Here is a 17,531-nt window from a genome sequence, read left to right as displayed (position 1 = left end):
AAAATTATTAACTATGGTATTGGGTTATATCATACTTTTATAGATATACGCTGTATGTTGTTTTAAACGTTTTTAATTGGAAATTGAAATATGTACTAAGTATGGAAGTATCTCAGGAGGCACACATTTGAGCTTAACAAAATGCGGTGACTGTATTTATATTATTTATCGCTTAAATTTTAATTAATATTTACATGGTATTATATAATGACTCCATTAATCATACACAACCACAAATCAAACATTCATACCTACATAGTTTATATAAAATAACAACAGTTCATCATTAAAACGGTTTAATTAAAAGTTAAATATTTTAACTTTTAACAATACAATTTCGGTATTTAAAATAAATATGTAAATATCATGGACGTTTAAAAAATAATATATTTATTTGTCATCCTGCATAAAGGGGACATTCTTAAAGTAATAATGCAACTTAATGAATTTAACATGAATCTTTATTTACATTTTGAGAGTCGTTGACGTACAATGTGCAAAAAAATATAAAAAATATGTTTGGAAATGATGTAAACGGAACTCAAACGCTTAAACAAATACCGCTTGTATTGTAAGTTGTATTTTTTCGCGACTTATCCTGCTCGTCTTTTTGAATTAACAAATTCTTCATTGGTGAGACCTCGTATAGTTTTGGCTTTATCTTTCAATTGACCGCAGAACTGAACGAGGTTCGAAACATTAACGCAAATTATTCTGATACTGGCTGTGATAGCAAGTCAAATGTTCAAATCGTGGAAATACGACAAAAGTTGATTTTATAGCGGTTAATACGCGAATTTGTGTATTTTTGGGGTTTAAGTAAATTAGGTTTAGCTGGCAACAGTCGGAGAGTTTGCTCAATTACTATTACTGTATATATATGCTCAATTACTATAACTATAATTATATTATTACGGATTTGAGCGGTTGCCTTTTTTAAGGATCGGGTGCAAAAAGCAGTCCAGTAGTTCAGGACGACACTTAATGCGTAAGATTGCAGGTAAAAACCTGATAAAACCTGAGCCAACTCCGGAGTACATGTCCGTAGCGCGATCAGAAGGATGTAATCGACATTTAACCTCCGACACTGTGGTGTCATACATCATACCGCGGAATAGTTTGTGGTCACTTTCGTTGGTCATCCAAAGTCAAATTGGACGCGAAGAGTGAGTTTAAAGATCAGTTTAATCCTACGCAGTCAACGACTCACCGTCCCAGGGCAGAGATGGAAAAGAAGGTGACAGAAAATCCCTACGACAAACATATTGAGACCCACCAATCTCTCGCCAATGCTGCCAAGTGCCAATGTACTCAGTGTTGCCTTAGTAATAACGTTTTTGATAGAATATTATTGTGTTGTAGGTGGAATTTTTCCATGGAACTTTGGCTTTGTACAATTTAGTTATAGTTGGATAAATATTTTGCCATTATAAGAAGGGTTAACGAATTTGTTGATAGACTGTAATGGTGAACTATGGGAAGTTTGTAATCAAATGGGTATATTTACAGTTCCTTCAAATAATGTTTCCAACAATATTATATATATCCACAATAATATAGATCTTTTTGAAAGCAGTCATTCTATAGACAAGAGGAGGGAAGGTAAATTGATAACACCTAGTTTTCTATTTCGCAAAGTTAATACATCCTACCTGGGGTACGGTATTCGTTTCTTTAAGAATATGATTAAGTTAACTTGGCTTATTAAAAATTTAAAGCTCATGTAAAAATAATTGATAAATAAAGCAAAAAAAATAAATAAAAAAAAAATGTTTTAAACAATACAAGATTACAATATTTGTTGGTTTCTAGGCAGCATATATAAAAATGTAATTAGAATTATGGAAAAGAGTAATAATAGTAGAATCTACTTTCCAAACCGGTGGTAGCTTTACCTTAATTCAACACTGTAACTTGACGATTTAGAAATGCTTTTATGAGCCAACTTGAATAAAGAATATTTAGATTTTATTTCTGTGTGACCAGCTAGTCGTATATTTAATGGTAACATTAACTTTACTTATTCTTTGAACATGGCCATTAGTATATAATAGTATCTCTGTCAATATGGGTGTGCACTAGTTGCCTCGACGGTTAAAGGTGCATCCTTTAATGGTCGATGTAGATTTATATTTAAACATAATATAAAATATACCTACCAATGTTTTGTAATTAATTTAAATTTCCGTGTTGCGTCCTCGTAACAAGCTATCCATATAAGATTAAGTCTGATAGCAACTCGTCTAGGTAATTTGATAATGAATAAGGTTGGTTAAAAATAAATGTAATTACACATCATTATGTAATTCACATAAATAAATGTAAGCGTCTTGTTTTTATCATACTCATATTGGAATTAATTATTTATTACACTTATATTTAAAATAGTATGCTATTTTTATTTCGACGTCGATGCAAAATTCATGAATGGAATAGATATGGAATATCGGACATACATAGTTCATACTTAGTGTTAATCTACGATTTTGTATTGTTTTATAGCTATTGTTTAGCCAACCTATAGAAACTCATACAATAGAGAAAAAAGGAATATATGTCCATTAAAGAGAGTTTAGAGTTAAGTCGAACAATATATGTATTTATATACATAACATGCTTTTTACTATTTTATTACTTCTGTGTTTGTAAAATTTTACATGAAAAGCATGGAAGTTTATCTATAGTGATAGTGCTAGATACGATTGCGAAACGCTGTCCGTAATGACTTAATATTGTATGAACAATATTAAGTTTGGATATAGTAGAATCTGAAAACAAAGGAATTTGCGTAAAGATTAATTGCCTCGTTAGAATACTCCATCCACAATTGTGACCACATATTTCGAACAACATAAAAATGATCAGTGAGTAAGGGTAAACACAAAAATGGAACTCCGTTAGTAATAACACCAGGGGTGCCAATGCAAGAAGGTATCTAGGTATGTATTTTAACAGTTTTATTATTGCTAAATAGTTTCACAGGAGAATCTAAAATGCTGTAGGCTATCAGTGTTTCTCGAAAATTCTAAATACAACGCCAGGTGGTAAAAAGCAGTTTTGTAATCTGTTAAAATTACGTATTGCCCATTCTCCAATGAAAATATTTCTCCAAAATACGAGGTAGCATCCGCAATAACATCAATAAATATTTTTTTCTTCTGTACTTTTGTTGTTATATTTTTAAATGTCAAAGTGTAAAGTGTATTAATTTAACTATATGTTGAAAATATATAAATAAATAAATAAATATACATCTCGTTCTCGCCGGTGAAGGAAAACATCGTGTGGAAACCTGCATCTGTCTAATTTCAATGAAATTCTGCCACATCTGAACACATCTATTCATATATTCCACCAACCGGCATTGGAGCAGCGTGGTGGAATATGCTCCTAACCTTCTCCTCAAAAGGGAAAGGAAGCCTTAGCCCAGCAGTGGGATATTTACAGGCTGTACATGTTGCATGTTTGTATGCTTTTAATGGGATTTACATTTTATCTTTTAACTCATTTTTATAAAGGATTTTATTTACGATGACCGAGGCAAACGGTGCACCACAACGGGCCAACTAAACCACTTTGACCGTAAATGCGCCACTAACCACTGGTTAAAAGATCATATGTCCCATTTGCCTGTAATTATACTGACTAACTCACCGGAATTGCAATTACGAAATACTATTGGTGGTAAAATAATTGTTGAGTGTTATGTACCAAAACGACTGCACAGGGCCTATTACAAATCTATATTGTATTAGAAAATTTACACAAAATCAAAATATACTTTAAACGAATAGGGCCCTACAAGTTATTTACAAGGCTGTAGCAGATTTAACACTACCACCGGATAGGAATAATTATTTAATTGTGGTAGGCGACTCATAATATATTGTAAGATTGGACGTTCTGGAGATAATGAAATAAACGTCCGTTGTCTTTGAGTAATGTTTTATTACTGCCTTAAAAATACAGGAATGATAACTTACATAGACAACAATAAAATAGCTTCAATTTCCTTCAAATAACATAGTATTTGACTAATAGTAGAAAATATATGTATTCAAATTCCTTGCCTATATACTTTTATATATACATATTAGCATAGCAATAAATTCAGAGCGGGGATAGCCCAGTGGCTGGAATGCTGCACTATATTTTTCATGTGCTGAAATATAAATTTAACTTTCTCGTGTGATGAAATCTACATAAGTCGATTTTCACTTAAAGTCTCCCGCCTCATGTATATCCACGAACACGCATACGAGCAGCATTCTAGTATAAGCACCAAACGTTCTTCTCAGGACGCGAGGAGACCATTAACCCATATTACAGAATGTTACTTTAAGAAATATTGACGCAACATGTATAAGAGTACTTATGACAAAATTTACTAAACATTTATGTCACGTAACTTTCAGTGGGTACTGTACTGTACTGTACTAATAGAGGTTAACAAAACGTTACAAAACTAAACTGCTAACCATAAACTCTATTTCACGGTAAATCCATTATTAGCATAATTTGTAAAACTCCATTTTGTTACAAAACACATGAAAACGAATGCAAGCTTGTTACTAAGCCTGAAGTAATGGTCTGTTGAGGTTATTTGCATGAAAATGTACCCACTGTGCATTTATAAATAGTTTTAAACATAGCCCTTGAAAATACGTATTTTATTGCATCAGATATTTTTGTTATGATTGCAAAGATGGGATAATTTATACATAATAATCATGTAAATTTACTATTATTTACTATTATTAATTATATTCACAAATATGTACTTAGCCAAATTATCCATTGCAACTACTTAAAATAAAAGTAGCATAAAAAATCTTAAAAACATAGTATTGTCTTTTTTTCTAATGTAAATAAATTTTTATATCATAGAGAGCCGAGATAGATAAAAGATTTGGTCGTACCACACCAATATCCGACTGTCCGATCCAAGCGAATCTTAACCGACGATTACGGGTTGAACAGAGGCAAATTTTCATGTAATCAATTTGTGTTTATAATGCATCAAGTGCATAGTGGTGAAGGAAAACATCGTGAAGAAACCTGCATGTATCGGGTGCCATTTTTATCACAAACGCACACTGGAGCAGCATACTGAAATAAGCTTCTCCATACAAGGAGAGGAAGCCTTAGCTTAAGTGGAACATCTACAGGGTACTTTATTTATTTTACTTTATAATAATAAAAACATGTATTATTATAAAGTAAAATAAGGTGCATCACGACACAAGACGACATAAGATACCCTGAAACCACACAATGTATTTTACATTTTTAAACATTCTTCATTTACGATGAATATGAAATGAAAACTTCATAACAAGCAAAAAATAACGCGTTCTAGCCAGTGAATATAAAATTGATTCAGAGATACCTCTATCTGCACACGCAGATTGCTTAACGATTTATAGGTAAGACATTTTGTTGTTGATAGCTTTTCACTATTTTCCGTCTAAATTAAATAAAATGAAACTCTATTTATAACAATAAGTAAAAGTGTAACAGGGAATAATATAATTAACTGTCTCTTATAGTCTTATACAATGTGTCAAAGTAAATATAAACATTTGTCACAACTCACAAACGCTTCTTCAGTCCATTTGACGATGCATAGCAATTGTACGACCTCGATTAATGAGCATGATACGGGGATAGAATACAAAAACACTTATTATCTTGTAGCAACCTCTAAAACTTACACATACGTTACTTGCACACCGCGGGTAGCATTTAGAGCGTTAAAAAAATATATTTTTAAGAAATCTAACTGGCTGCATTATCTTATTAAAAGATTATTCAAAATGAACATCATATTAAGTTAAGAACAAGATCTCTGCTAAACTAAAACTTGAAAGTATTTTAATTTCAGTGTTAAGTATCAGACTTATTAACTGCCTTGTTGATAAAGTGGCTTATAAGGCTACAAATCCCGAGGTCCAGGGCTATCAGCAAGATATATTTGTTGGGTTTTTCAATTGAGAAATTCTCAGCAGTTTACTTGAATTTATTTTTCACTGCTTCAAGGATCAGTTACATCCTCCTATGTTACCATTTGAAAATATTTGGTAGATAGAGGTATGATCGAGTACCTAATTTATAAATATGTTTTTATAGGAACGTCTTATAATATTATCCTATATGTAATAATATAAAAGATCTGTAACACTTGTAGTGTAGTTATGTCTTTTGTATATTGTCCCTTATGTATAGAAATTTTAGGGATACCCTCATTCAAGGGTAAGAAAGTATTAGAGACCTTTTTTGGTCTATAAAAACAGTGATTTCTGATATTACCGTTGCTTTTCAATTTTTAAAATACTTCAACGTAAACCAAATAAAACAACAAAAACCTCTTTTGCTTAATTTAGTCAAAAATGAACAATATAGACTTACAAACTTTCAGATTTAAATCGATTTTATTAAAGACAAACAATCGACAATAATGTTTTCAAGACAGTAAGAATTCTAATGAGACACAGTGACATTGTTGCATTTGTTGAAGACAAGATGTAAATTATTAAAATTGTCATTGTTATTGGTTGTCATTATTTATTGTATGCATTTGAATATTAATTTGTTTATTGTTTTCCTCTGTATAGATTTCAATACCAAACAATTCAAAAACCAGAATCAGATAAACTTTTTAAGAAAACTTTACGAGACTTACCTTTATGAGAGTATTTGTACGAAATAGACCATACATAATTAACACATATGAAACCGTATAACGACTTTTCATATATAGAAGTAAAGAACTAAATATACGGTTTCTGTTATAAATATGTCCAACTAGTTAAAGTATTGTCTATGGAAAAGAAAGTCATAGAATAAGATGTTTTGTATGTATGTTAAAGAATAAGATTAAGTTTGAAATACTAGTAATACTTGATAACGACAATAATCAAGTACATTTGTCTACATTTTTGTTTCACCTCCTTTATCCAGTTTTTATATAAAAAAAAAAAAAAACATTATTATAAACATATAGATAAAATATTTTCATACGAAAATTATAAGAAATTTCTATGAGTCGGAGACTTCCATATCATTTTGAATACCGTTATCGGAGAAAGCTACGAGAGTGGAACAACGGATTGACGGCGAGCGAACGCAGTTGTGGGCCAACCGGCGTACAGCGCCTACAAACTTAGATCTCCAGATCTAATTATCGGATTTATTGTGTTTTGAAATTAAGATCACATTTTAAATTAACCGTGTTTTATTGGATTTTTATAAAAAAGGTGCGTTGTATATTCTATCATTATTATTTCTTAGTATTAAATCTTACTTAACCAGTACCTACGATATAGTATATTAAATAGTATAAAATCATTTTTTTAACGTTTAAATAGTTGTATAATATAAAAGCAATGCAATTGAAATAAACAAAGATGAACAGTAGTTTTTGGTAAAGTATATCTTATCTTCCCAATTATCAACTTCCTTTGAATTTTAATTTTCTTTGTAACATAGTTTTTTTTTTCTAATAAATATACGGAAAGGCTATAACATGTATATTTTTTTTACATACTAGTCAATTTATTACTGCTTTTAATTTATTTAAAATAGATAAAGAAGTAATTAATAATATTAAACAAAAAAACGATGTTAACCTGTGAGCTTAATTATAGCAAAAATACTAAAATATCAATCTTGAAATTTACAAAGCTATTTTCTTGCGCATAAAACCTCAATCAAGATAACAATTATTGTGGCAACATAAATATAATTTAATTAATTAAAAATTCTTTGTTTATTTACATTTTATTTGCGAAATTTATTTTACAAGTAATTTTATGTATTTTCTACTAAGATTTGATTTTTTCAAAAGAATATTTATTCATATATAACGCAGTTAAATAAAAAAAAGTTTGCTCTTGTCCTAGAACTACTTTAATATGAAATCGCATCGACAACATTATTTGAAAGTACTTTCTAATAAAACAAGAAAGGTGTTTATTGGTTTTGTATTTTTAAACATCGAAACCCAACATTTGTGTTTTATTAAAATTGTTCAGTCTAGCCTCAAGATCATAATTGACACTAAAAAGACGCATTAATAAAACTCAGTTAAATTTATCTCAAAGCTCAAAATTCAAAAAGGTTAATAAACGGCAAAAGTTTAATACCAACTTTTAATTCTCTTTGATTATAACGATTACACAACTTCAACAACAAAACATTGTTACGAGGCTTAATTTAATTTATAGTAGCTTTAGAACTTGTTGACCGCGATAGTCTACTAGTCATATATCCGCTCTATGACTATATTTTTCTATCGAAATGAGATATTTTAACTTAAATACTTCATAGATCTACAATCATTAAAGATATATTGTTATTAATTTTTGCATATAATTTAAAAATATATCCGTTATTGTATTGGATTATTAAAAGACGGAAGACGCTGTTTATGCATGACACTTTATTGAAGAAATATAATTAAAATATGGTGATTATTATTAACTCGAGAACCCTTGAAACCAAAGTAAACTACGACTATAAAACTCTGATGTTCACGCTTAATTTACTTTAATAATTGGTACACAACTATAAAAACTAAATATGTTTAGAATAGAATCAATTAATTATTAACATTTTCTATCAACAGCAGTCTGTTAAATATTCTAAATGTCAATAGACTTTACAGATACTTATAGATATTTCTTAGACACTGGTCTTATTACAATCTATCGTATAATTGGCTAAAATACAAGAACCGTCTAACCTTACACAATCTAGGACTTCAATAAATTGTAAGACCATTCACTGGGTATTTTATTAACACATTTGTAATACTTATACAAAATTATATATATAGATTTTTATTTTTAAAGTACTAGATTTTGTCTCTATGTTATCGTAATATACAAACTTATTATTAAACGAACGTAAATAATATTACCTACGTTTTACGTGATTGCTTAAATTTTATAAAGTGATACAATCATGTATTATCATACACGCCAATTACTTAGTATCTTAATAATAATATTGCAATATCATAATATTACGTTAATTTTTTATATATTTATGCGTTTACAAGTTATAAGTAGCTGTTAATATAAATATAATATATAATATGATGGTCTAGCGTTGAAGATAAGATCTTTTAATATTTTTGTAGATTAACAGGCACGTGTACAGAAGGAAATTAATATTTACATTTTTACATTTCTGATGATGATTTAATGTGTCTAATTTTATAACTATTCCTTTACTTGGCGGCAAAGTAAATCAGTACAAGTAGCAAGTGCCTTATGAAAATCTGTCATATATTTGACGCAATGGAACAGCAGAGACCTCCTAAAAGAAGAGAAAGCCTCTAGCAGTGGGATATGTATAACTTTACTTTTACGTATTCAATATTATTAAAGACACGTATTTTGTATTTGAATGTCCTTTACCTTAGAATAATTACAACATTCAACTTATAATATTACCAATCTATGCCTATGGGCTTGAATGTTGATATTATAATCTTCCTTAGAAGATTAATTATTCAGATTCGCGCTCTCATTGATTAATAAAATGTAAAAAATGAATAAAGAAATATCTGTATTTATCTTATCAAAAATAGAGATTTCTGATAACTACTACGCTAACTACCTATACTTTTACAAAAAACATATTACTTCACCTCGTTTAGATAATCTCATAGTTATTACTACATTGAAATTTTAGCCTTGTAATCAATACTCAGTCCTTTAGATCATTTCATTTCGTTACGATATTTGATTATTATATCCAACGAGTTCCATTGGCGTGTAAGTGTTAAGTAAGCAATATTAGCTTCAAATTTCTCCTCAGTTTCAATGTTATAAATTGTACATAGTATCACTTAGATAATACCGGTATTGATTTTAATTTCAGAATAATACTTACTAAGTACAAATAATAACTTGTTCTATTGAATTAAGTTTTGTATGTATGTATATGATAATGAAATAATAATTAAAAACTCATAAAACTATATTCATCGATTTTATCAATCTATTGCTAAATCCCTTAATCACATTTTTAATAAAATTAATCAATACAGTCTGGTGGGCCTTAAATAATAAGGACGCCCTTAATACTAATTAACCTTAATACTTATTGCGTTTTAAGAACATTATTTAAACCATTTTATAATTAAAATCTTTCTATTTAACTTCAGGTAGTTACAAAATGTTGGAAGGCACTAAGATCAGCACTCCGTCGCAAATGTCGAGTATATTCGATATTGCAAAAGACACAGTTCTTTTTTTGCTACTATCATGTTACTACATCTTGGAATCGCTATTTTGGACTTTAGTGCCCAATATTATTAGACCCATGAAAAGTCTTAAAGACGAAGTAGTTCTGGTAACTGGAGGTGGTGGAGGAGTTGGCAGACAATTGGCTATTAAGTTGGCAAGGCTTGGAGCTAAAGTTGTTCTATGGGATATTAATAAGGAAGGTCAGTATTGGCTTACCAGACTTAGAAAAATGAAATTTTAATTAATTTTACTACGCATCATAAATAAATTCGATGCACTAGTAGTAGAGCTTAAAAGGTCAGTCTTAGTTGATGAAACTTTTTAAATGTCAAAATTCGACATATCAAATCCAATAAGGGCAAAAGGCACACAAGACGTATATTTTAAGATAAGAGGTTAATTTAATACTTGTTAAATATGTGGTTGCTATGCATCGCCTTTTAATCATCGGTCAATGTGAACAGCTTCCATGGATTTTATCTAGATTACCACATTTATCAAATAAAACCATTAATATATAAATAGCATATTTAAATCAACTTATTCCTGAGTGGAAAAATACGTTGTTTATAAAAAGAAGTTGCGCAACGTTCGAGTGGACACGTGACGAAATGAAACCAACATAGCAATCAGAAAGTGTAATTTACCTTGCGACTGTAGTTGGCCACTTACATATATTTCTATACACATCAAGATATAGTTATAGCGCCTTAATGGTAGGCACTATTAAGGATGTGTAACTGTAATGTAATTACCACTTTTTTTTTTTTATAAATATTGTACAACATCACATTACTCTGATCCCAATGTAAGTAGCTAAAGCACTTGTGTTATCGAAAATTAGAAGTAACGACGGTACCACACACAACCAGACCCAAGATTACATAGAAAACTAATGAACTTTTTCTCGTCCGGGAATCGAACCCAGGACCTCGAAGTGGCGTACCCATTAAAGCCGGTGTACACACTACTCGACCACAGAGGTCGTCTTATTATTGTTCTATAAGGAGTATTTAGAAAAAAATAAGCCAGACCCTTGACTGGTCTTCTAGTATTCTATCTAGGTATAGTATTTAACGGATTAATTAAGTAATCAATTGTTTTTTTTATCAATTAGCTTTGGAAAAAACTAGTACCGCACTCAGAGAAGAAGGGTACGAAGTTGCAAGTTACGAAGTCGATCTAGCAGACCGAGAATCCGTATATAAAACAGCAAAAAGGGTTAAGGAAGAGGTAAATGTTTGATAACTTAACCTTAATTTAACTTATCTATTATAATAAATGATGAGACACTTTTTATAATGCCAATTGAAAGCTTCTGATACCAATTACATAAGACAATGCAGCGTGTTTTGAAGGTTTTATTATAATGATAGTATGTAATGTAAGTAACGGCGCATCGCAATTTCACCCGATTTCAATTTTGCGTTAATTTTCTTGACTTTATTTATTCAACACGTGTCCAAACATTTTTAGACTGTTTTTTTTTGTCTGTAAATATGGACCTACTTGGTTTTTATACACCCAATACATTTAAATTACTGTTTTTTCCGTGATATCAGTAATACTAATTAAGTTATTTTTTAAACGCAGGTCGGAAAAGTTGATGTTTTAATTAACAATGCTGGTGTAGTTTTTGGTGAAACTTTACTGGAACTCAACGACAATGCGATTGAAACCACATATAAAGTCAACATTCTTTCCCATTATTGGGTAAGTATATTTTTGAACAAATAAAAAACCTTTTGTTTTATCTAGCATATTTTATTTTTTATGAAATAATGTTGTAAAATGATACCCTACTAGATACAGATAGAATAATGAAACAGTTACATTTTTCAAGGAATTACTAATACATATACTATATTTTTATGTTCGGATAGGACACAAAAATAAAAAGTTATTTTTACATCAGGAAATGAATAGGTGTTTTCGACGGGAAGTATTATAATAATCACTGACTAATATAAGTATAGCAAAAAATCATAATATGTATCACATAAATATATTTTTTAAACATTTTCTGAATCTTTCCAGACCGTGAAAGCATTTCTACCAGACATGATCAACTCGAGTAAAGGACACATAGTAACTGTAGGTTCTGTAGCGGGTCTTCTCGGCACTTACCGTTGTACAGACTACAGCGCTACTAAATTCGCTACCGTTGGCTTTCACGAGAGCCTATTCACGGAGCTACGGGTGAGATGAGAATTTTTATTTACAATAAAAACATTACTCGGAGTGGCGTACCCATGAAACCGGTATACCTACACACTACTCGACCACGGAGGTCGTCAAAATACTTATAGTTAATTAGTTAAGTAACCTTTCTAAATTAGGATCTTAATTAGGACTTTATAGAGATGAAACTATATGTTATAGACATAACATTTTTATAATGTCTTAGGTTAATGTAAAAATATAAAAGTACCATATCTGTAATAGAATTTTGTGTTTCAAAATTCTACCATATTATAGTCGGAGTAAGCCAAAGCTACCATATTGTATATTTTTTTATGATATAGGTAGGTCACCTGATGGTAAATGGTCACCACCGTCCATAGGCATTAGCGCTGTAAAAAATATTCACCATTCCTTACATCGCCAATGCGCCACTAACCGTGGGAGTTAAGATGTAATGTCCTGTGCCTGTAGTTACACTGTCTCATTCACCCATCGAACCGGAACACAACAACACTAAGTATTGTGTACGTTTCTTTTCAACTCTGAAGTTTGCTACCAATGATTTGTTTTTTCCTGTTATCATATATATATATATATATATATTTATAAGAGCCGAGATGGCCCAGTGGTTAGAACGCGTGCATCTTAACCGATGATTTCGGGTTCAAACCCAGGCAGGCACCACTGAAATTTCATGTGCTTAATTTGTGTTTATAATTCATCTCGTGCTCGGCGGTGAAGGAAAACATCGTGAGGAAACCTGCATGTGTCTAATTTCAACGAAATTCAGCCACATGTGTATTCCGCCAACCCGCATTGGAGCAGCGTGGTGGAATATGCTCCAAACCTTCTCCTCAAAGGGAGAGGAGGCCTTTATCCCAGCAGTGGGACAATTACGGGCTGCTTATGTATGTTTATGTATATATTTACAGGCTCACGGGCACAATAACATCCACGCGACACTGGTCTGCCCGTACTACATCAACACGGGAATGTTTGACGGAGTGACACCAAGGCTCATGCCGATGTTAGAGCCGGACTATGTGGCAGAAACCATGATCGATTCTATTCGCAAGAACGAAGTCAACTGTATTATGCCTGGTTCTGTTAGATATTTGTTGCCTCTTAAATGGTAAGATTATTTGTTTTAAGTAAAAAATAAAAAACATTCCGAATGAAACCCATTTCCGTCAGAAACTTTACTTACCTATAAAAATATTTTGTATCGTCAGATATGGCGTATACATAACCGAATACTTAATACAAACAGAGCAAGAGAATTGTGGTGACCTTCTCTTGTTAAATTGACTGAAAAAAATCAATTAATCAAAACATCCTTAGTTAATCCTTAAGACCTTTTAAGAGACTAACTAGAAGTATGTGTTTTTAAGTATTTTACTAAATACAACACTTTACTGGGAAAGTTATTATAATATTAATAAATCCAATGTTGTGTTTAAATTTATTAACTAAATAAAATAACTAACTTCTAACTATATAAAGAACTCACGATTCTGGAAAACATGTAATGAAGGAACACTTAGGATTTTGATATATCAAAAAATAATAATTACCTAATAGAAAACTATAACTAAAACGCCACCCAACCGATATATCGATCATAGCTAATTCCATTTCATTTTACATTGGCCACAGTCGATTTTATTGTACACGTACTTACTTACATAAAATAAATAAATTGTTAAATGTTTTCAGCTTACTTCCAGCAAAAATGTGTTGGGATCTAATGCATCGCGTTATGAAGGGGCCACAATCAATGATGGATTTAAAAAGGAAACCAAAAGTAGCATGAAATTATAAATTAGCATTGTATGTAGACAAGGATAAATGGAAGACTGAACGTTCTTAAAATAAAATCTATAAATATTATATTGAAATTATTCCTCTTGACATTATCCCGAAATATTTTACATCAGAGAGAAATTATCACAATTTATGTAGATATAATAGGAAATCGAAATCTAAATAATCAAGCAAGCATGGAATTTGATAATATTTGCGCTTTGTCTACGCCTCGTTACTAGAGTACTTGTAAAATATTTTTTTATATTTGTTGCAAATAAATATAAGTTCCAAAATAAAATTTAAAAATTGGCAATAGGTAAATAAGAAAATATAAATATTTGAAATAACACTAACACAAAAGTAATAAATTATTTATTATCATATAAAATTAATATCACAATTAAAATAAGTCATAGAAGTAATCGAGGCCCTGCCCGAGCTCCCATATCGCAACACCGGTGCCATACTCACGAGCAAGGTCCAGTCTCTTCTGAATGGAATAAAGTGTGGGGAAAAATATCTTTTTTGTACCCTGTGATGTTCTGTAATTTACACAAAATTATTTTAATTGAATTTTAAGATTACATCCAATAAAGTCATTATTTTTGAATATCTATAACTTATGAGTACAAGTTAAGGAGTTATACAACAACATCTAACAAAGAAATTTGTATATATCTCTCTCTCTAAAATTTATAAAAAAACAGAACAAAACTATATTTATTTAAAAATATAGTATAACAAGATTATTAATTAGTATTTAATTTTTATTTTTTATGTAAGTAGTTTAAACTAAATAAATGACTAACCTCACTTCAATATAGTTTTCCGCAGTATTATTATTGTATGTAAGAACTTGATTAGCTTTTGCGTTTTTCAATAGTTCTATATATTCAGTGCCAACAATAGGTCCTCCACCATTAGCAGTGTATGAGTTGCCGTAGAAATTCAATCCCAACAATATTTTTGCCCTTTTAGATGGATTTTCTTCCTTGTCTATTAATTTTTCGATGCAAAGTCTCATCCAATATAAAGGTGCATTGGGTCCTGACAAAGTAAATACAAAAAACTATAATTTACTCTTTTTATGATCTTTTAATAAGAATCACAATTTATTCTGTTCTCTTAATATGTTCATGTGTGCTAAGAGTGATATACACTAACAAACAAAGCAATTTTTTAATTATTCATTAGTAAATTCATTACTATTTAATACAATCTATAATATTAATCATAAATGATTTTTAAATGTTTGTCTCGAACATCACATCAGACAGACTATGACATTACTTGCTTTCATATAACAATGCTGATTGTTCCTGATTATTATTATTGTTAAAAGGGACACTTTAAAGGACATATTTTGAAATTAATTTATCAAGGAACACTTTTTTATACACCAGTTTACTTTTATCTAAAGAAACATATTGGCAGTTTTTGTTAACTGGCAAATGCAAAATCAGGTCAAAGTTATGTTTGAGGGAAGTCATATTATTTAATCTTACCAGGCTTTTGAGGATTTGAAAAGTCATATGTCATGACCGAAACAGCATGGACGTAAGGATAAATTTCATTAAAAGCCTGAATGAAGAACTCATCACTAGGATAGCCTCGGAAAGGAGGATACACCAAAATTAAGCTTAAATCATCTTCAGTCATTTCCAAACCTGAAAAAGATATCAAAAATAACAAATTAATTGCATAAATTAAATTATTTAACAGTGATTGTTTACAAAATATTACCAATACAAATAAAATAAAAAATTATCCTAAGACTAAAATTATTTATTGTTTCTTGAAATAAAATTTATAGTTATAATTAAATACAATACTAACCAAATTGTTGAATAAATTTAACTGACTTGTCAATATATTTTCCAATTTGAGACATTATCTCTAAGACTATTCCATCAAACATCCATTGTCGACAGACTTTCTTTACCTCCTCAATCAGGGCTTTTTGTTCAGTCATTGAGGTTGGCTCCATGAAGAAAGCTTTCAAATCTGATGGTTGCCAATTTTCAAACAATAACCTTGGCAGAACTGTAAAAGCAAATGAAAATATTTTCAAAAAAAGTTAATAACACATTTCATCTCACACACACATACACAGTATATCCATTGAAGTTGTATAAAAAAATAATTAAAACAACATACTTACAAACTTAGCTTTGCATTAGAAAAACTATTATATTATTTGTCGATAAAATTATAGAGATTATTATAATAATTTATAAAGTCTAATAAAACCAAAATAATAGAAATATTATCAAAGTGTAAAACTTTTTATGGCATACTTTTTAAATTAGTATCCATTCCTTTTTGTCTGACGGTTTTCATCCATCCGTGATCTACATCATGTAAACCAGAAACTATATAAATATTGGGAGTCTGTCTCTTAATCTGCAGCCATACTGGGGATATATAGTTGAATTTTGGAGCCCATGTCTTTGCTACGTCGTAACCTTTGTTGTTCCACTAAAATAAAATAAATCTAGTTATAAACATTATAAAAAAAATAAGATCAGTTTAGTTCGTTAATATAACATGCCTATGTAATATATAAGACTACCGTTATTGTATTATTCGATGTTATTATAAGGTAACGCAGTTTTACTCGAAGAGTTACGTAAAACATTATGATATTATCATTTTAATTCATTGAACGTCTACTTACAGGTGTCACATAGCCCAAAACCGTGTTTTTAAAGTTACGAATCGAAATATCCTGATGATAAGTTGCATGATATTTAAGAACGTCTTTGACATAGGGTGTTTCCACCACTAATTTTCGATCCAAAACATTATTTTTCCTAGTACCTTCTTGCGGTTTTACACCCTTCTGAGATTTTTTATCAGCCGGTGGTGATAAAGTACAAATGCACAAACTTGACATTAATAAAACTTGTATTACTGTAATTATACATTTCATCTTAGACTTCAAAACAATACAAACAATTAACAGATCTTAGGGAAGAGCTACGATAAATAACATTAATAATTTAAACCGGCACGCTAGAAATAATTATGTTGACATATAATTAATAAAGCTATAGGATTTGACAGTTGAGTGCAGTGTTGACGCTTGACGCTATATTATTTAGATATTTAGGAGAGCTATATTATGTATAAATCATTATTAACTCAAATTTTTTAAATATTTTTAACATATAATGCTTCATATTTTAAATAAAACTTTCAGGATCAGATTGTAAGAATATATCATATATATTAAAGTACCTTCCAAATCATCAATCTACTTTAAACATAAATTCATATTATTAT

The 17,531-nt window shown here is 30.1% G+C and overlaps 2 protein-coding genes across 2 annotated transcripts; one reads left to right on the top strand and one right to left on the bottom strand.

The window, feature by feature from the left end:
• Positions 1-7,132: 7,132 nt before the first annotated feature.
• On the top strand, positions 7,133-14,295 carry LOC125069919 (epidermal retinol dehydrogenase 2-like). Its single transcript, XM_047679537.1, has 7 exons — positions 7,133-7,256; positions 10,175-10,456; positions 11,374-11,489; positions 11,850-11,969; positions 12,294-12,455; positions 13,373-13,572; positions 14,157-14,295. The coding sequence occupies exons 2-7, from the start codon at positions 10,186-10,188 to the stop codon at positions 14,251-14,253; spliced, it is 966 nt and encodes a 321-aa protein (XP_047535493.1). The 5' UTR covers positions 7,133-7,256; positions 10,175-10,185; the 3' UTR covers positions 14,254-14,295.
• A 308-nt stretch (positions 14,296-14,603) lies between these two features.
• Positions 14,604-17,292, bottom strand: LOC125069816 (chitinase domain-containing protein 1). Its single transcript, XM_047679396.1, has 6 exons — positions 16,924-17,292; positions 16,544-16,724; positions 16,083-16,289; positions 15,752-15,913; positions 15,056-15,293; positions 14,604-14,788 (listed from the first exon to the last, which is right to left on the bottom strand). Exons 1-6 carry the CDS (start codon positions 17,176-17,178, stop codon positions 14,647-14,649), a joined length of 1,185 nt encoding a protein of 394 aa, XP_047535352.1. The 5' UTR covers positions 17,179-17,292; the 3' UTR covers positions 14,604-14,646.
• Positions 17,293-17,531: the final 239 nt, after the last annotated feature.

Source organism: Vanessa atalanta, chromosome 16 (genome assembly GCF_905147765.1).
Source record: "Vanessa atalanta chromosome 16, ilVanAtal1.2, whole genome shotgun sequence".
In the NCBI taxonomy this organism is placed as follows: domain Eukaryota; kingdom Metazoa; phylum Arthropoda; class Insecta; order Lepidoptera; family Nymphalidae; genus Vanessa; species Vanessa atalanta.
The sequence above is the reverse complement of the archived record's forward strand: the minus strand, read 5'-3'. Positions and strand labels throughout refer to the sequence as shown.